Source organism: Suncus etruscus, chromosome 1 (assembly GCF_024139225.1).
Source record: "Suncus etruscus isolate mSunEtr1 chromosome 1, mSunEtr1.pri.cur, whole genome shotgun sequence".
Lineage (NCBI taxonomy): Eukaryota > Metazoa > Chordata > Mammalia > Eulipotyphla > Soricidae > Suncus > Suncus etruscus.
The window spans coordinates 101036956-101058599 of record NC_064848.1 but is presented as its reverse complement, the minus strand read 5'-3'; the positions used below and the strand labels follow the sequence as shown (position 1 = coordinate 101058599).

The window sequence follows — 21644 nt, the reverse complement described above, 5'->3', positions numbered from 1 at the left end:
GGAGTTACTCCTGGCTATGTGCTCAGAATTTGCTCCTGACTTGGGGGACCATATGGGATGCTGGGGATAGAACCCAGGTCCTTCCTGGGTTAGCCATGTGCAAGGCAAATGCCCTACTGCTGTGCTATCGCTCCTCCCTGAGTGACTGACATCTTACTGATTTTCCTTTTATGCTCAGCTCTTGAGCCAGAGAAGGAAGTTGTATATATTTCCCTTGGATTTTGAAAGATGTGCAGGGTAATGTATGTTACCTACAAACAAGCTTTTTAGTGTGAAACTACAAAGCCAATCTTGATCTGAAACCGACTGCCTTTAGGAAAAAGAACAGGCAAGTACTTACACTGATTCATCACAAACCTGAGATCAAGGTGGATCATTGTCAATCTGTCAATTTCTCAAAGTCAGGAGCTGTTTCCTTCTCTGTTCATAAACTTCAATTGTGAGAAAAAAGCTTTAAGTGTACCCATAATTTTTCTTTAAACATACAAAGATAGCTCAGAAGTCCTGGTAAATTGACTTGTGCTTTAAAATTTTGTTTTTCTATTCAATGATGACTCTGAGGATTTGGAGTTTCTTTCCCATCCCTGACGGATCCGGATGAGGGTCCTGTCTATGCAGGGCAGGATCAGGATACACTTGATGACAATAACAGTGCAAGAAATGATGAGTGTCATCAGGAAGCTTGAAGGAAGATACCATCTAAGAAACTTAGAACTGACGAATTCCCTCCAGCCATATCCTATGGTGTGGGCTGTGCACAATATCAGGGTCAGATAACCTAGTTTAGACTATAAGAAAGAAACAAATACATTAATTAACTCTTTACTTTTACTCTTTTTTGTTTGTTTTTTTGGGCCACACTTGGTGACACTCAGGGGTTACTTGTGACTATACGCTCAGAAATCACTCCTGGCTTGGGGGACACCGGGGTGGGGGTGGAGATCAAACCACAGTCTGTCCTAGGCTAGTGCTGGCAAGGCAGACTCCTTACTACTTTGCGCCACTGCTCCAGCCCCTTTTATTTTTATTCTTAACTTAAAAATATTATTTTGTGCCTGACTGTGAGAAACTGTGAGTGCTGCCTGTGTGTGTTTGTCTCCTGTCCTGTCTCCTGAACCTCTTGGGAGTGGGCTAAAAAGAGCCCAGAAAATTTGCTCTCCCAGAGGCTCATTCAAGGGCCAGAATGCCAAGGAACTGCTTCCAAATGTGAAAACCGGCTATAAGCAGTACTTTGCAGAAGGCAGGTCCCCTGTTTGTGATGTCAGGCTGGGAAAATCTATGAATCTACGCCTGCTCAGTGGGGCATGACTGTGAGAAACTGTGAGTAATGCCTGTGTGTGTTTGTCTCCTGTCCTGTCTCCTGAACCTCTTGGGAGTGGGCCGAAAAGGGCCCAGAAAATTCGCTCTCCCAGAGGCACCAGAAGAACATGGCTGCTCAGCTTCGCTATGCAGCAGTACGCTCTTTCGAAGGAAAGAATGCCACTGCAACAAGAAGAAAAAAAATCACACTAAGAACTGTGCTGTATCCCTGAAGCCCAGCATTTCTCCCTGGACTGTCTTCTCTGATGTGTGCTCGGGACTAAGATTTGATCCTGTGTGAGCCTTCATCCACGGAGGACTTCCCTTCCTTGGAGGCAAGTCAATCCACCCAGAAAAGGCAGAGCCAGAGGAGCGTGGCCGCATACATCATTTAGACAATGAATACCACCACAACACGTAGAAAAACCCACAATACAAGTGTGACAATGGGGAAACAACGCAGGCCAGCATCAGACATAGAGAATAAAGATGACAATTCTGATGACCAGAAAATGACCAACCAACTAATAAATCTCTCAGATAAGGAGTTTAAACAAGAAATATGGAAGATGCTAAAAGAACTCAAAGAAACCATGGACCGAGTTGAACAGAACACTAATAAGAACCAAGAAAATATGAAGACAGAAATCACAAAAATCCAAACTGAAATAACATGTCAACTAACAGGCCTGAAAAACTCAGAAAACGAATTGAATGACAAAATGGATAAGCTCTCCAACAGGGTAACAGAAGTTGAGAATAGAATTGGTGCTGTGGAAGATGAAATAAATAACAATTCCATACAGCGGGAGATATTGGAAAAAAAAACTTAAAGCAAATGAACAGACAATGGAAAAATTAGTCAAAGAATGGGAACAGATGAAAATAGAAGTCTATGATAAGATCAACAGAAACAACTTAAGAATCATTGGAGTCCCAGAGACCCAGGAAGAAAATTTCCAGGAAGAATCAACAGTCAAGAACATCATTAAAGAGAAACTTCCAGAGCTAAAGAATATATGTGATCAAATCCTGCATGCCCGAAGAGTACCAAACAAAAGAGACCCCAGAAAAACTACCCCAAGACATATCCTAGTCACAATGACGAATTCCACAGATAGAGACAGAATTCTGAAAGCAGAAAAATCAAAAAGGGAAATTACATTCAAGGGAGCATCCTTGAGATTTACAGCAGAACTGTCACCAGAAACACTCAAGGCCAGAAGGCAGTGGTGGGACATAGTGACAAAACTCAATGAAATGAATGCTTCACCTAGAATACTGTACCCAGCAAAACTCACTTTCAGGTTTGATGGAAGAGTACATGGTTTCACAAAAACAAAACAAAACAAAACAAAAAACAGCTCAGAAAATTTATAGACTCAAAGGCAGTCTTAAGAGAAAAACTGAAAGACCTAATTAAAGACAAGACTGACCAAAAGACACACCAAATTTTGATATAAAGATGGCATTAAATCCCAGGACAATTTTCTCTCTCAATGTCAATGGACTAAATGCACCAGTTAAGAGACACAGAGTGGCTAAATGGATCAAAAAACTCAATCCAACCTTCTGCTGCCTACAAGAAACACACGCACCTGAATAGTCAGAATAAACATCGACTCAAAATAAAAGGCTGGGGGAAATTATCCAAGCAAACAACACCGATATAAAAGCTGGAGTGGCCATACTAATATCAGATGATGCAAACTTTATACTCAGGAAAGTTTTAAGGGACAAAGATGGACATTTTGTATTAATCAAGGGGTCTGTACATCAGAAAGAAATAACTCTCCTAAACATATATGCACCGAATGAGGGGCCAGCAAAATATTTAATACAATTGTTGACAAATCTGAAAAATAATATCAACAAGGCTTTGTCAACACTGGATAGGTCAACCAGACTGAAACCCAACAAGAATATACTAGACCTAAGAAGAGAAATGGAATAAAGAGGCCTAGTAGATATATATAGGACACTCCATCCCCAGAAACCTAGATACACATTTTTCTCCAATGTACATGGGACATTCTCCAGGATAGACTACATGCTGGCACATAAAACATACCTCCATAATATCAAAAAGATAGAAATTTTGCAGGCTACCTTCGCTGACCACAAGGCTCTGAAATTATATGTGAATTCCAAAGGGACACAGAAGAAAAACTTTAACACTTGAACGTTAAACAGCCTCATACCAAATAACCAGTGGGTCCGAGATGAAATCAAAGAGGAAATCAAAAGATTCCTGGAAACAAATGACAATAAAGACACAAACTATCAGAACTTATGGGACACAGCAAAAACAATACTGAGAAAAAATTTATAGCTTTGCAAGCATACATCAGGAAGGAAGAAGGGGCCTACCTGAATAGCTTAATGACATAGCTCATAGAATTAGAAAATGCTCAACAAAAGGACCCAGAAATAGGGAGACAGAAGGAAATGACAAAGCTGAGAGCAGAAATCAACGAAATGGAAACCCAAAGAAAATTCCAAAAGATCAACGACAGCAGAAGTTGGTTCTTTGAAAAAATAAACAAGATTGATAGACCACTGGCAAAATAAACTAAGAAAGAGAGAGAGAGAGACTTGATAACTTGTATTAGGAATGAAAAAGGAGAGATCACTACTGATATGGCAGAGATTCAAAGGGTAATCAGTAACTACTTTGAGAAACTCTATGCCACTAAAAATGAGAACCTGGAAGAAATGGATAAATTCTTGGACTCTTATGATCTTCCACAGTTGAATGAAGAGAATGTAGCATAATTAACCACCCCATCACTATTGATGAAATTAAAATGTTAATCAAATGTCTGGCCAAAAACAAAAGCCTAGGCCCAGATGGATTCACTAATGAATTCTTTCAAAATTCCAAGGGGAACTACTACCAATCCTGGCCAAGCTCATGAAATCGAAAAAATGGAAACACTTTCAAATAGCTTTTATGAAGACAACATCACCTTGATACCTAAACCAGATAGAGATGCTACAAAAAAAGAAAATTACAGACCAATATCACTGATGAATGCAGATGCAAAGATCCTCAACAAAATCCTGGCAAATAGGATTCAATGCCTCCTTAAGAAGATCATCCACTACGATCAAGTAGGTTTCATCCCAGGAATGCAAGTATGGTTTAACATCCGTAAATCTATCAACATAATACACAACATCAACAACAAGAAAAATAAAAATCACATGATCACATCAATAGATGCAGAGAAAGCATTTGATAAGGTCCAACAACACCCATTCTTGATCAAAACTCTCAGCAAGATGGGAATGAAAGGAACCTTTCTCAATATAGTTAAGGCCACCTACCAAAAGCCAGTGGCAAATATTATCCTCAATGGAGAAAAACTAAAAGCCTTCCCCCTGAATTCTGGCACAAAACAAGGTTGTCCTCTCTCAGCACTCCTATTCAACATAGCACTGGAAGTCCTCGCTATAGCGATTGGGCAAGAAAAAGATGTTCAGTGAATCCAGACAGGAAAAGAAGAAGTCAATCTCTCGCTGTTTGCATATGACATGATATTCTACTTAAAAAACCCAAAATATTCTACCAAAAAGCCTCTAGAAATAATAGACTCATATAGCAAGGTGGCAGGCTACGAAATTAACACACAAAAATCAATGGCCTTTCTATACACCAATAGAAATAAGGAAGAAATGGCAGTAAGAATAAAACCGCATTCACAATCGTGCCACACAAACTCAAATATCTTGGAATCAACTTGACTAAAAATGTGAAGGACTTATAGAAAGAAAACTATAAAACTCTTCTCCAGGAAATAAGAAGGACACGCAGAAATGGAAACACATACCCTGCTCATGGATTGACAGGATTAACATAATCAAAATGGCAATACTCCCAAAGGCATTGTACAGATTTAATGTGATCCCTCTAAAGATACCCATGGTATTCTTCAAAGAAGTGGATCAGGCACTTTTGAAATTCATTTGGAACAATAAACACCCTAGAATAGCTAAAGCAATCATTGGGAAAAAGAATATATGAGGAATTACTTTCTCCAACTTTAAACTTTACTACAAAGCAATAGTTATCAAAACAGCATGGTATTGGAATAAAGACAGACCCTCTGATCAGTGGAATAGGCTTGAATACTCAGAGCATGTTCCCCAGTTATACAATCACCTAATTTTTGATAAAGGAGCAAGAAATCCTGAATGGAGCAAAGAAAGCCTCTTTAACAAGTGGTGTTGGCACAACTGGCTAGCCACTTACAAAAAATTGAACTTAGACCCCCAGCTAACATCATGTATGAAAGTAAAATCCAAATGAATTAAAGACCTCGATATCACACTTGAAACCATAAGATATATAGAAAAACACATAGGCAAAACACTCCAGGATATTGAGACTACAGGCATATTCAAGGAGGAAATGGCACTCTTCAAGCAAGTGAAAGCATAGATTAACAGATGGGAATATATTAAGCTGAGAAGCATCTGCACCTCAAAGGAAATAGCGCCCAGGATACAAGAGCCACCCACTGAGTGGGAGAAACTATTCACCCAATACCCATCAGATAAGGGGCTAATATCCAAAATATACAAGGCACTGACAGAACTTTACAAAAAAAAAAAAAATCTATCTAATCCCATCAAAAAAATGGGGAGAAGAAATGAACAGACACTTTGACAAAGAGGAAATACAAATGGCCAAAAGACACATGAAAAAATGCTTCACATCACTAATCATGAGGGAGATGCAAATCAAAACATCTATGAGGTACTACACCACACACCACAGTGAATGGGCACACACCCATCACAAAGAATAGGAACAAACAGTGTTGGTGGGGATGTGGAGAGAAAGGATAATCATCTACTGCTGGTGGGAATGCTGTCTAGTTCAACCTTTATGGAAAGCCGATATGAGATTCCTCCAAAAACTGGAAATCGAGCTCCCATATGATCCAGCTATACACTTCCTAGGAATATACCCTAGGAACTACAAAAAATACTATACAAAAATCCCTTCCTTCCTACCTATATTGATTGGAGCTCTATTTACCATAGCAAGACTCTGGGAAACAATTCAACAGCCCTTCAAACAGAAGAATGGCTAAAGGAAACTGTGGTACATATACACAATGGAATTATTATGCAGCTTGTCAGGGATATAAAGTCATGAAATTTTCCTATACATGATGCTACAACTGGAAGATATTATGCTGAGTGAAAAATAAGTCAGAGAGAGAGAGAGAAAGAGAAAAAATGCAGAATTGTCTCACTCTTCTATGAAGCTTTAAGAAAAAATGAAAGACATTCTTGCAATAATAATTTCAGGACACAAAAGAGGAAAAGCGCTAGTAGTTCCAGCTCACTCAGGAAGCTCACCACAAAGAGTGATGTTTAGTTAGAGAAATGGCTACATTTTGAACTATCCGAATAAGGAGAATGCATGAGGGAAATAGAAAGACTGTCTAGAGTACAGGCGGGGGTTGGGTGGGGAGGAGGAAGGTTTGGGAAATTGGTGATTGGAATGTTGCACTGGTTATGGGTGGTGTTCTTTACATGACTGAAACCCAGACACAATCATGTATATAATCAAGGTGTTTAAATAAAAATATAAAAATATTATTTTGAGCATGGTGTTTGGGGCTACACCCTGGAGATACTCAGAAATATGAGCATCCTGGCCTTATAATCAAAAATTAACACTTGGTGTTGCTCAGGGGCAGGGATTTGAATTAGGATCACATGCATCCCGTGAAGTTAGAAGCAAGGCTAGTACCTTACCACCTGCACTCTCTCTTCTGGTTAATAACGTTTATATTTTGAGGTGAATTCTAAGATAATGAAAGATATCTCCGAATACTCACAAACTTCTGAAATCTTTACAGCATTAGCCTCCCCTAAAGTCTTTCAGGATAAATTTCAGGATACAGTTTTTTAATAAAAATAAATGTTGGCTGGAGCTATGAGGACCAAATGCCCTACCTGAAAGTAAACCCTGATCACTGCCAGGTTTGGCCCAATAACATACACACACACACACACACACACACACACACACACACACCACTCACACACACACCACACACTCAAAGAGCCAACAAACCCTGTTTTTCACAAATAGCATGGTGAATGGTGATTGTGCCTTAACCTGAGTAATGGGGAAAGTTAGTAGATGTGCACTCTTTTGACTTAGAATACATAATATTCCTTATTAAAAAATTCCTCCCTTTGGTCATCTTTTCTAGAGGGCCAGATGAATAAGATAATCTGTCCCATGGACGCACCACATAAGTATATGCTATTGACTAAAAGCAGATGCTAGTGAAGTTTCTATCCTATAAAGAGAAATTAGCAAACTTGACTTGTGTTCATTGGCTTTAGGTCTGCATTCTCTAACCTGATGCTATTTCGTATCTGTATGCTTTGAAGAAAGTCGTCAATGATAAAAAGTTACTGCACTTGCTTCCCTGGGAGAAACAGCAAGACTTTTTGAATATTCAAATAATTCTATACAATTCAAATCTAATTTCAGTGACTAATTTATTCTGTTACCAGGTTCAGAGTAATTCAGCATCTGGAGGACTTATAAAATCCCCTGTTATAGGGGGTCCAGAGAGGGTAACACAGTGGTAGGACATTTTGCCTTGCTATGCGTCAGATCCCAGTACCACTAGTGGTGGGTTTGAATCCTAGGCATCCTGTATGCCCCTCCGACTTCCACCTCATGCTTGCCAGGGAGTGATTTCTGAACAGAGAGCCTAGGGTGTAGACCCAAAAAACCAAACCAAACCAAACCAAAACAAAACAAAATCTCTTGTTAAACTATAGGACCATTATATGCTAAGACTATTTTTTTAGGGGTAGGGGCACAACCTGAGCAGATTTTCAGGGCTTACTCCTGGTCTTTTGTTGTTAGTGATCATTCTTGGTAGGTTAGGGGAGACCAGATGTGGTGCCCGAGATTAAACCTGAGTCATCCACATGCAAGGAAACATCTCCATTTACTAAATACTAATTTGGGCACCCTCCTGCATTTTGATTACATTAGGTTAATGTAGGACCCCTAACAGGATTCTGGGAATTGCTGTTCCTTGGTGGTGCAGGAACAGACTTTGAAGACCACTAGTCTTTATAAGAGCAGTTAGTTACTTTCTTTAATAATTATTGGTGATGTATAAAAAAGTTAATTTTCTTTCTTATAGATCAGATTTTAACCTGATATGATGGTCTAGCTGATCTTGCTTAGAGATTTTAAACTTTATTTTAATATAAATCTTTCCACAACAGCAAGTTATTATAAAAAGGCTGGCTTTTTTATTCCTTTACTCTCTATCCCCCCCAAACATCTCTAATCTACATTACTCTTTTTAATCAGTAGTGTACAAGCGTTATCACAGACCAAAGCCGTGCATTGTGTGTAACAACCCCAAAACTGTTTCAAGATACCATAAAATGGACACGTATTTCTTTAGAATATTTTGGTTTTTTTTCTCTGACAGCTATAATTCTTACTAAATGTTGTCTTATATAGTGACGATTCTAACCGCTTTTCTTCTTCTCTTTTTGAGCTGTTTAACAAGGAATCTTAGAGAAAGAGTCCCCCAGATTAATGCTTATGATTGAACCATAATTGTTCTTATCACCCCCTTATGGGCCAAGAACACCACGTGGCATTGCTCCTTTTTTGCATAGGCACATTAAAATGGGAAAATACTATACATATAAATAAGATCCTATCTAATAGAGATTGGTACAGACTAATCTTATAGTGCAAAGGGACCTTACACCATGAACATTGACATAACGACCTGGCACAGACCTCAGAAGAAAGGGCATTCCCCTGAACCAGGGAAGCCATCCACAAAACATCCAGGCTGGTCTATAGCATCACCTGGAAGCAATCCTCTACCAAGGAAGACTCTACACTGCTCAGACATTGTCCTGCTCAAAAGAGACTTCCATTAACACAAAGAAGACTTAACAACAACAACGATTTGCTTACAGGACAGGGCTCCCTTGCATTGCCCTTTGATTGTAAGGTGAAACCAAGGAGACGCTCCACATCCTGACTTCAATTTGGATATACAGATTCCAGATTCTTAAATACAGAAGCTTGATACCAACAACAGAGGGCACTGTGTGAAAATATAAGTGTGGTTGGCACTACAGACAATGTCTTGGATTGGACGATCTAGCTTGCCTGGAGCCTAGAGTGGTCTTGTGCAGGAACCTTCAGGGTGTCGGGTCTTTTTGTATTTAGGCCAAGGTTATTTCTTTCCATGTCCCTCATATTTTGGTGGGCCTATTGCAAACAACGATTGCCACTCTATACACCAATTTTTGCTGTTGCTCCTTTGACTCCTAATCCTTAAAAGAACCAGTTAAGATTTTGAAGGTCAACTTAAGCTAATATGCATGAGATATGGAAATGTAAAAAAAAAAATGCTATGCCTGTAATGTTTAAGGAGTTATGTAAGTTTTATGGCTTTAGATTGCCTTATGTGCTGTTAAGAAATATTATAGTGTGTTACAATCTTAATGTTCTTTGGATGAAATTTCAAAGTTGGGATATCAGCAAGGGGACTTCTGAGAATTATGTTATGTATTGTCCTTCCACTGTAACTTTACCTTGTCCTCTTTCTTTGCATCCTTGTTCTCATAATTACAAATAAAAAATTAAAAAAAAAAAAAAGGCTGGCTTTCAGAGAAATTTCATCTTTGAATTTTATTTTCCTTTGTACCTAATTTTCTTAACATACAAAGTTTCTTTCTTTCTTTTCTTTCTTTCTTTCTTTCTTTCTTTCTTTCTTTCTTCTTTCTTCCTTCTTTCCTTCTTTTTCTTTCTTTCTTTCTTTCTTTCTTTCTTCTTTCTTTCTTTCTTTCTTTCTTCTTTCTTTCTTTCTTCCTTCTTTCCTTCTTTTTCTTTCTTTCTTTCTTTCTTTCTTTCTTTCTTTCTTTCTTTCTTTCTTCTTTCTTTCTTCTTTCTTTCTTTCTTTCTTTCTTTCTTTCTTCTTCTTTCTTTCTTTCTTTCTTTCTTTCTCTTTCTTTCTTTCTTTCTTTCTTTCTTTCTTTCTTTCTTCTTTCTTTCTCTCTCTCTCTTTCTTTCTTTCTTTCTTCTTTCTTATTTCTTTCTTTCTTTCTTTCTTTCTTTCTTTCTTTCTTTCTCTTTCTTTCTTTCTTTCTGTCTTTCTTTCTTTTTTCTTTCTTTCTTCCTTTTCTCTTCTTTCTTTCTTTCTTTCTTTCTTTCTTTCTTTCTTTCTTTCTTTCTTTCTTTCTTTCTTTCTTTCTTTCTTCTCTTTCTTTCTTTCTTTCTTTCTTTCTTTCTTTCTTTCTTTCTTCCTTCCTTCCTTCCTTCCTTCCTTCTCTTTCTTCTCTTTCTTTTTCCTCTTATTTACTATTTTTTATTATTATTTTATGGTTTTGACTCCTTAGTCTTATTGATGCTTCTCATAGCAGTAAATCTTGGTTATTTCCTGCTAGGGAATCAAAATATATGGAATCTGCCTTTTCTTGTAGTATAATTTAGCATTTTCTAATTTAATCTTTTTTCAGATACTATTTTTATACAATTTCTAGAGAAATGCTGAGCAAAGTGGATTTTTTTGTATGAGAGAAAAATGGGAAGAAAGCCATATTTTTTGCAACATGAAACCGTTTCAATCTTGAAAATCTACCTGGACAAATCTGAACTCTCTCCATTTGACCAGGTTGCTAACTGATGGCAAGGAAGTAATTCCCAGGAGGGACAAAACAGGAACAAATCCAAGCATCCCCAAGTCAAACATGAATCACTAAACCAGGCTCTATGTGTACTAAAAACAAATTTTCTTTCTTGAGTTGTTACCTGAAAAAATTATAAGTAAAAATTTAAATTATATATTTGCAAAACACTCAAATTATTCCCCCTGTGACCCCCTTCTTCAGTTGAAACTTGAAAGCGTCTTTAAAAACCTCTGCATTGTTTATTTGCTAGGGCAAATTGTAGGCCATTTCATAATAATCATATAAGAGGAGAAAAAATAATCTTAGAAATTATTATTATGGATGTAGAAAAAGCAAGTTGGTTCTTCATGAACTGAAGTTGATATCAAGAAGTAGATAGGGAATTTTAATTGATCCTACAAATCCTAAATCAGAGTAAAACATTTAGTTTAAATGTACCATATGAGCTTATTCCCCAAGCAAAATTTGATGTTAGAAATTAATTACATCATAATTTTTGTTTTTGGCTTTAAATAGTACATGCTTTTCTCCCCCATGCATACATACTACATTATGCAAGTCTCCTCTACTATAGTTATGGTTGAGTGGAATCGAGTCCTGGAGTGTGTGACTCTTAACCAAGGAACCTCCCAAATAAAATTGTTAGGAAAGTAGATGTGGAGAAAACCAGTAGATTAATAAATGAATTAATGGCTAATACGTTGTGAGACTCTAGTAAGACTAATAAAAATCAATTGTTTCTAAACTGGAATCTGATGCATAGTACTTCTCTGGGAATATTTATAATTTAGAGTTGATTTCTGATTTTTTTAACTATGCATGAAAATAATATTTGACATTTTTTCAGAATTATTTAATTTTTCTTATTATTGAAGATACAGGGAAGTCAAATATTAATGGAGCTTCAGCACTCTTTGTGAATTTGTTCTGAATTCCATGACACATATGAGAGTGCCACTTATAAAATAGTTGAATTTCAAGAGAAAAAAGCAAGTATCATAACTAGAATATCTGAGGGAGAGAGAAGGAAACATAGGTGACTGGTGGAGGAATTCAGACATTGACAGTGGGTTTTGAAGTTGAAACATATGAATTCAATAAAACTCTTCTAACAGCTTCATAAACTACAGTGAATTATAAGAAGAGTCTTTAATGTAAGGCATGGATTTACATTCCTGACTGTCAGTCAAAGGCAATCCACATTAGGTTTCCCGAGTCCTCAGATCTATCAGTTTTCTTAGCATCCTGGGTAATCCTGGGGACAACAGACCTGAATCTAAGTAAACCTTGAAATCTATTTTAAAATTTTTGATAGTTTGCAGGCACACTTCAAGTGGGGTTCACTAAGAAAAATAAAAAATTACTTTAAGAGAGATCTTCTGTAATTATGAGGTGGAATATGATGAGGAAAAAATTTCCTATTTGATTTCAGGAGTAGAAGATTATAAATGAGGAGATGATTACCTGAGTAATGGTAATGTTTTTTTAAAATGCCATAGTGAAGTATAACCGAAGAGAAGTTGAAAATACGAAGAGGAACATGAAGGGAGCCGAACCCCAGCGATGAGCAAGCCAAGTTGTTTTCTACATAGCAATCCAATGGTCCAAGCCATTTGGGAAACGGTGATATTTTGTACCTTGGTACAGCTTGCAAAATGGCTTGCCAATATTACCAGGCAGGTAAACCAAGCAAGAAGGATGAGTGCTATTTCTGGACAGATATGACTGTGGTATGGAAAAAACCAAGCTACTGTGTTATCTTTCTCTTTAGAAACATAAAAGTAGATAACATCTCTTATGACACCATAAAAAAATAAGAAGATAAATAGAGCAGCTGACAAATAGAGAGGGGAACTTCCACATTGGAAAATAATTGTAGGGGATAGTCTTCAATTTCTTTGGAAGCCTTGAGGGATCCTTGAACCAATGGAGTAAAGTCCAAGAGTAGGAACAATAGCTATCACTCTTTGCTTTGCTTTACTGTCATTTCCACAGGACAAAGACCTGAGGTAAAAAGAAACAATTTTTATATGCATTCCTTCTTTAATAATTATTTTAAAGCCTATACAACCACCATGCTGAACAATGATTTCCAAACAAAAATGTAGAATCAACATATTTAGCAAGATGTCATTATACATGTGTGCTATGAGTGTTAGTACCAGTTACCATATAAAAAGCTAATTATCAATGTTTTTATTGTTCATTTTTTTTTGTTTGGGGGCCACTACCCAGTAAATGCTCAGGGAGTTACTCCTGGCTCTGCGCTCAGAAATTACTTCTAGCAGTTGGTGTTCGGAAGACCATATGGATGCCAGAGATTGAATCTGGGTCAGCCCTATATAATAGTGGTGCCCTCCTTATACTAGTGTCACTTGGCCCCGTTACCAGTTTTTTAAAAAAATGAAGATGGGGGTGATTTTAGGTTCATCCTGCTGTTCTAAGACTTAATTTTCCATGGTGAGAACAGTCATGAATGTCACATCACTAGATTGCTTTGAATATCACCGAATACATAGAAATAGTTATATAACAGGTAATAGGACCAGGAAAGTATCTCCAACAATTTAGCTGTGCTAATTTTCACTTACTGGCAAAAAGCTCCACTGATATCACTAGATACCATTAAAACAAACAAATAAACAAACAAACAAAAATCAAGAGGAGCATCAGTGGAAAACAAACCACAATTTACTCCCTATTTGATCAAATTCCAAAACTTTTATTTTTCAAATCATATTTTGGGATCTTTAAGGCGAGTACATATTACAACTTGCTTCTTTTGAAGACTTGAATGTATATTTTTGTGGGAAAATGGGGACTTCCAGGTAGGGAGTTAAAGAGTTAAAAGCTCTTTTAGGAGGAGTTAGGGGCCCTTATAATAATTCTTTATTTTTAAATTAATATATTTATTTAAATACCTTGATTACAAACATGATTGTGGTTGGGTTTCAGTTATTTAAAGAACACCCCCCTTCACCAGTGCAACATTCCCACCACCAATGTCCCAAATCTCTCTCCTCCCCACCCCAGCCCCGCCTGTACTATAGACAGGTTTTCTACTTCCCTTGTTCATTCTCATTGTTCGGATAGTTCTCAATGTAGTTATTTCTCTAACTACACTCATCATTCTTTGTGCAGAGCTTCATGAAGTGTTCTTAGCCAACTGACTAGCGGTTCAATACAAAGGTCCAGAACCGTGGTGCTGTTTGGCTGGACCTTACAGTTCTTGAAATTACTGTGCCACACTCTGCAGTGGTACCAGGGACTGTACCAGGTCAGTTTCCTTCAATGCTTGTGACTTAAAACTTTACTCTATATATCTGGTCCCCAAAGTCACCATTCAATCTTACCTGACGACTTGCATCCAGTGCTCCTGTCTGGAGAGCCCAGGCTGAGATGGTGTTAAAAGCTTTAACCACGTGGGCTCCTGGCACCAAGCGAGCAAGGTACTCTGCATTAGATTCCGCATATTGATTGCTTTTGACATTGTTGCTGACATCAACCAGTATTTTCCCATTGAGAACCTCAGTTAGTTCTGTGAGAAAATCATAATGCTCCCTGTGGATTGCTATAACAATGATGTCAGATTTCTGAGCTGCTTCATAATAACTCAAGATCTCTGTACCAGTGGGTAGCAGATTGCAATCTTGGGGGTTTCGGCTTCCAAAAATAATAGAGTAGCCACACCGGAGCATTTTTAAACCCAGGGATCTTCCAAAATCTCCAGTTCCAAAAATACATATTGTCTCAGGCTTTTCTGAAGAATTTATGGTAAGAGAAATTGCTTCAGTAGTTTTCTCCATAACTGAAAAATATATAAATAACCAACAAACCATAAATGTTCTTTCATTGGGTATGGAAAAATAAATGAGAAATCTATTTAAAAATGTGATGGACTTATGTGCTTTAATGTTGGAATAAATTTTCTCAAGTATATTTTTTTTCACTAGAAAATTTGTAAGGACTAAAAACTGCCCTATACATTCTCATGTGTCTCATGTAAAGTCATTGGTGCAAAATTTACTCAAATAAAAATGAATACACAAGTGGATGTTTTAAACTATGAACACATATTGCAATGACACTGAATTTATCACTTATTGTTCCAAACGTTTTCAGAGTAAAATCAAACAAAAAATGGAGAAGCAACGTATAGACCAATTAATTTATATTTAATGACATACAAAAAAACTAAACAAATCATTAGTAAACAGTATCTGACAGTTTGTTAAGAGTAAGTTCTTATTAATCAAATATAATCATCCTGGGAATATTCTTCTATAAATTCAATATGAAAAGATAAAAATTAGAAGATTTAAGGGAAAAATAGTCATGTTTATGTATGCTGAATGATTGTATGTTAACATTTACTTTATTTTATTTAGTAATAGTAAGGGAAGAATAGAAAGATAACTCGTTAACATACAAAATACTTCTCTGTGAAGTTAGAAAGATTATATAGCACTTGCCTTGCATGCAGCTGACCTGGTTCAATCTCTGACAACTACATTGGTTCCCAGTGTATAATGCTAGGAATGAGTTCTGAGCACCACAGGTATGGCCCACCCCTCCTACAAAGCCCCATATGGTTCCCCAAGCCAAAAGCGACTTCTGAGCACATAGCTAGGAGTAACTCCTGAGCGTCACCGATTGTGGCACCAAAACAAAAAAATAAAAAAATCTCTCTGTGGCCAGGAAGATTTCTTACTGGTTATACCTTATATGTATAGGCACCTAATTGTGATTCTGGTATTTTTAACCTCCAACCTCTGAACCTCAGCAGGACCAGGTGTGTTCCTGGTAGCCCTGAGGTACTAAAGTTGCTCTGGTGGCCCCTGTGTCTGTCACCTAGCTCAGTAACACTCTATTTTCTAGGCCTTTCAGGCTCATTGGCTGAGTATCACAGGGAGTGTTACCCAAACATTCTGAATACTGCTTGGGGACCACCAAGTTTCTGTTTTTAACCTAAAATATAATATCATGATAAAAAATTTATTAGGGGTCAGGAAATTAGTTTAGGTGTACTTGATTAACATGTGAGCTGTTAATAATAATAAGTATTATAATTATTAATTATAATAATAAGTATTATTAATCTAATAATCCCCCAGTTATTAAAGCTTCCCAATAAAGTTTTTATGAAGAATTTATATATAATTGTAAAGAAATTATAAAGACATCAAGAATATGACTTGAGTATTGACAGATTAAAAAACAAAACCAGAAACAAACAAAATTGATCAAACTGATTGAAGGTATAATATAAGAAGCTTACTTATATCTTTAATAAAATGAAGAATAAGTTTTGGAATAAGCTTAAAATGATAAAATACTACAATATCTACACCAATAAAAATTTAATGTCTCTAAAAAATTGGAGAGGATTTACATAAATAAAAATTTATAGCACTTTTCTTTTCTTTAGTTTTTCAACCATAAGCATAGGTGTTTGGGGTGTTATTCCTGGCTCATTCAGGGATCATTCGTGGTGGTGCTTGGGGGACCATGCAAGGGAACATACTACCAGCTTTGCTAGCTCTCCAGACCCTGTAGCACTTTTCTGGATGAGAATGCTCAGCTTGACAGTAATGTAATTTTTTCTCTAATTTAATCGATAAATTTAAAAAGTAGTATAATAAATAGGATGCTTGTCCTACTAAATATTAAAATATGAAAGGCTTAGATAGTGAAATGATATATGTTCATGAACAAAATGTGTTCAATGAATATTGCAATAAAACAAAATAATGGAAATGTACCTAACACATATGATAAAGATTACATCTCAAGTTAATGGTAAGATGATGGCTACTTGGTGCTGGAGAGATAGTCTAGTGGGCAGTAAGCTTGCTTTGCACATTACAAACCTGAGCTAGATCTCTGGCCCTCCATGTAGTCTCCTGAACTCACCAGGAGAGATCCTTGGAGTCAGAGTCAGTAAACCCAGAGCACCAACTGTGTGCTACCAAAGCAAAAACCAAAGTAAACAAACAAAAAATGTACCACAGTAACAATAAAAGGAATTATTTGATAGTTAATATTGAAACTACTAAATTGTGAACTAGAAAAAAAGTTGAAACTAATTTAATATTCCACACAAAGTAAATAGAAGATATAATAAAAAGTAAAATAAATAAGGTATTAATACAGGAATAGAAGAATTCAGAGAGAATTAAATAATAAATTTAGAGGGTCAAGATCCTTATCCCATGTCAAAAACCATTAAAAAAGGGATAAATGTGATTACAGAAAATAATATCTGGGGCCCAGAGAGACAGCATGGAGGTAAGGCGTTTGCCTTTCATGCAGAAGGACGGTGGTTCAAATCCCGGTATTCTATATGGTCCCCTGTGCCAGCCAGGGGCGACTTCTGAGCGTAGAGCCAGGAGTAACTCCTGAGCACTGCCCAGTGTGACCCAAAACAAACAAACAAACCAAAAAGAAAATAATATCTGAAAAGCAAAAATTCCTGTAAACAAGGTAAAAAGAAATGAAGTCAGACAAATATTTTATTTCATATAAATGAATAAGAAACAAAGAAATGTTTATCAGAAAATTGAACATGGAGCCAGAGAGGTAGCATGAGGTAAGGCATTTGCCTTGCATGCAGAAGGACGGTGGTTCGAATCCAGGCATCCCATATGGGATACCAGGCGCGATTTCTGAGCATAGAGCCAGGAGTAATCCCTGAGCGCTGCAGGGTGTGACCCAAAAACCAAACCCACCCCCAAAAAAAGAAAAAATTAAAGAAAAAAAAAAAGAAAATTGAACAAAGGATGAACGGACAGTTTATTTTAGGCAACTCTAAAGATTTTTTAACATTATAAAATAGCTTCAATATTATCCCAAAGAAAAATAAATACAAGATAAAACTAAGCTGCATTTTAGAGTGAGTTTTAAGAGTTGAGCACATTCTGGGCATACACGAGGCTCTGGGACCCTATGCCCACTGCTGACACTGTAGCATCAGAAGACAGCGCCCAACTACCAAGCCATCAACCCCACACAGCCAGGCTGTCTAGCCCTGACAGAGGCCCCTGGTCAGCACCACACAGCTTGAAGAGTTCTCAAAAACCAAACCAAACCAAACTGAAACAGAAGTATTATAAACTATGTGGTTATAGTTTATCCAAAATAGCACTATCAATTCTTTTTCTTTCTTTCTTTCTTCTTTCTTTCTTTCTTTCTTTCTTTCTTTCTTTCTTTTCTTTTTCTTTCTTTTCTTTCTTTCTTTCTTTCTTTCTTTCTTTCTTTCTTTCTTTTTCTTTCTTTCTTTCTTTCTTTCTTTCTTTCTTTTTTCTTTCTTCTTTCTTTCTTTCTTTCTTTCTTTCTTTCTTTTCTTTCTTTCTTTCTTCTTTCTTCTTTCTTCTTTCTTTTTTCTTTTCTTTCTTTCTTTTTCCTTTCTTTCTTCTTTCCCTTTTTCTTTCTTTCTTCTTTCTTTTCTTTCTTTCTTTCTTTCTTTCTTCTTTCTTCTTTCTTCTCTTTCTTTCTTTCTTTCTTCTTTCTTTCCTTTCTTTCTTCTCTTTTCCTCCCTCTCTTCCTCCCTCCCCCTTCCTCCTTCCTTCCCCTCTCCCTCCTCCCTCCCTCTCTCATTCCTTTCCTTCCTTCCTTCCTTCCTTCCTTCCTTCCTTCCTTCCTTCCTTCCTTCCTTCCTTCCTTCCTTCCTTCCTTCCTTCCTTCCTTCCTTCCTTCCTTCCTTCCTCCCTCCCTTCCTCCCTCCCTCCCCCCTCCCTCCCTCCTTCCTCCCTCCCTCCCTCCCTCCCTCCCTCCTTCCTCCCTTCCTTCCTTCCTCCCTCCTTCCCTCCTCCCTCCCTCCCTCCCTCCCTTCCTTCCTTCCTTCCTTCCTTCCTTCCTTCCTTCCTTCCTTCCTTCCTTCCTTCCTTCCTTCCTTCCTTCCTCCTCCTTCCTTCCTTCCTCCCTCCCTCCCTCCCTCCCTCCCTCCCTCCCTCCCTCCCTTCCTCCTTCCTTCCTTCCTTCCTTCCTTCCTTCCTTCCTTCCTTCCTTCCTCCTTCCTTCCTTCCTTCCTTCCTTCCTTCCTTCTTCCTTCCTTCCCTTCCTCCCTCCCTCCCTCCTCCCTCCCTCCTTCCTTCTTTCCTCCTCCCTCCCTCCCTCCTCCCTCCCTCCCTCCCTCCCCCCCTCCCCCCCTTCCTTCCTTCCATCCTTCCTTCCTTCCTTCCTTCCTTCCTTCCTTCCTTCCTTCCTTCCTTCCTTCCTTCCTTCCCTCATTCCATCCCTCCTTCCCAACCTCCCTCCTTTCTTCCTTCCCTTTCTTCCTTCCTTCCTATATTTTGGTTTTTGGGCCACATCCTTTGACACTCAGGGGTTACTTCTGGCTATGTGCTCAGAAATCTCTATGCCTTGAGGGACCATATGGGACTCTGGGGATTGAACTGAGGTCTGTCCTAGGTCAGCACATGCAAGGCAAATGACCCACCGCTTGTGCCACAGCTCCAGTCCCTCAAGTCTTTTTTTAAATTAATATCTTTATTTAAGCATCATGATTACAAACATATTTGTATTTGGGTTTCAGCTATAAAAAAAAGAATATCAACCTTCACCAGTCCAACATTCCCACACCAATGTCCCCTATCTCTCTCCTCCCCATCACCTGTATTCGAGACAGGCTTTCTAGTTCTCTCACTACCATTTTCATGATAATTTGTCAGTGTAGTTATTTTTTTCTTTTTTTCTTTTTTTTTTTGTACCACACCCAGTGACGCTCAGGGGTTACTCCTGGCTATGCTCTCAGAAATCGCTCCTGACTTGGGGGACCATATGGGATGCCAGGGGATCAAACTGTGGTCCAAGTAGGCTAGAGCACTCAAGGAAGATGCCTTACACCCTGCGCCATCGACCCGGCCCATTTCTATAAATTTTTAAGAAGCTTCTGCATGCCTCATTTTTGGAAATAAAACCCCACAGTAGTATTTTACAGTCATATGAATTTATTAAGACACATGCAAAAACAGCTCAAGTGTGAATTTCTCTTTATTTTATTCTTTCACATTTTACTTTATATTGCCCTCTTAATCGCAATTTGGCAATGCAATATAGCATGCTTGGACTATTACCTCAACCATTAATATTTAGTGTCATGCATAAACCTTCAGACAAATCTCTGGATAATTTGAAGATAAAAACCAGAAAGGAGGTGTTAAAATGGCACGAGTTGAGTTAATATAAAGAAAAATAATTTCTGTGGAGTAGGTTGTCTCACCTAGTCAAGTTATCAAGTAAGGTTGACAGTTGTGTTTGTGGGTCTACACTTTACTTTAAAGTCCTCCTTGTTCTATTTATGACCCCTGTGGAGTAACTGAGTGGTACTCAGTTTTCAAGATTTAAGAGAGGCTCACTTTGGGGCCCCATAACTTCAGTATCTTCATTCTTATCCTAGCCCTCTCCAAGGTTGTTTCTATTTGGCTCTTTAACAATCTAGTGGGACATGAATGCAGGACTCTATGAAAGTGCTTCACCTTTAATCACTCACACATAATTCTGGTACAATTTATGAAACTCCTCAGAAAGTCCCAATGAACCAGAGCACTTCTCATTTGTCCATGCCTTCAACATCCCCCTTTCAAATTCCTTGCCTTTGTCTTATACACTGGTATCACTTCTTTAGTAAACTACCTTTGCCATACACTCTGCTTGCAAGGCAACTCAGGATAACTGAACATTTTGACTTGTTTTTTAATGGAAAGAAAATGACCAGAATTAAAAGCCCACAATTGGGAAGAGGAAATAATATTTAAGGCAGTCTTTTTTGCAATAATTTTATTTTAAACTCGAGAAATAGTCTAATAATAGTAATCTAAAAAATGAAAAATAAGCATGCTTTAAACCACAGAAGAGAGCATGTTGAGGGTGCATTTGAGGGTGTAGCTGGTACTATATAAAGAATAAAGCTACACCCATCTTAGACTAAATTCAAAATAGCTTACACAGCTACACTAAAATGTAGGAAGGAATTAAAAAAATGTGGTAAACAGGAAGTGGAGTTATTAAGAGAAAGATGTGTCAAAAGAACAAAACATCCAAAATAGTGGATAGTGGTTTCTTTCCTGAAGTTTATTTTATTTTATTTTATTTTTTAACAAACCTTGGTATGAAATAGGAAGTGCAACAGGGATGTTGCTTTATTTGGAAAATATCAGGAACCAGTTTTACCTCTTATGGGAGCATATTTTAGAAAGATCCAGCTTACTTTTAGCATTATTTTCTATTATTACTATTGATTTTGGGGGAATACTTGGTATTGCTTAGAGCAGTGGTCCTCAAACTTTTTTTTTTTTTTTTTGGTTTTTGGGCCACACCCATTTGACGCTCAGGGGCTACTCCTGGTTCTGCGCTCAGAAATCACCCCTGGCTTGCGGGGACCATATGGGACACCGGGGGATCGAACCGCGGTCCATCCACTTGCAAGGCGGACACCTAACCTGTAGCGCCACCTTCCCGGCCCCATTCCTCAAACTTTTTAAACAGGGGGCCAGTTCACTGTCCCTCAGACTGTTGAAGGACTGGACTATAGTGAAAATAAAAACTATGAACAAATTCCTATGCACACTGCATATATCTTATTTTGAAGTGAAGAAACAAAACGGGAACAAATACAATATGTGGCCCAC

The 21644-nt window shown here is 37.7% G+C and overlaps 1 protein-coding gene across 1 annotated transcript; it reads right to left on the bottom strand.

Annotated features, from left to right (window-relative positions):
- Nucleotides 1-524: 524 nt before the first annotated feature.
- On the bottom strand, nt 525-14822 carry STEAP4 (STEAP4 metalloreductase). Its single transcript, XM_049776310.1, is given in 12 exon segments — nt 525-788; nt 10968-11036; nt 11039-11137; nt 12481-12570; nt 12573-12611; nt 12613-12707; nt 12710-12866; nt 12868-12885; nt 12887-12949; nt 12951-13010; nt 13012-13020; nt 14370-14822. Coding segments are annotated over 12 exon segments (1416 nt in total).
- Between the last annotated feature and the right edge of the window lie 6822 nt (nt 14823-21644).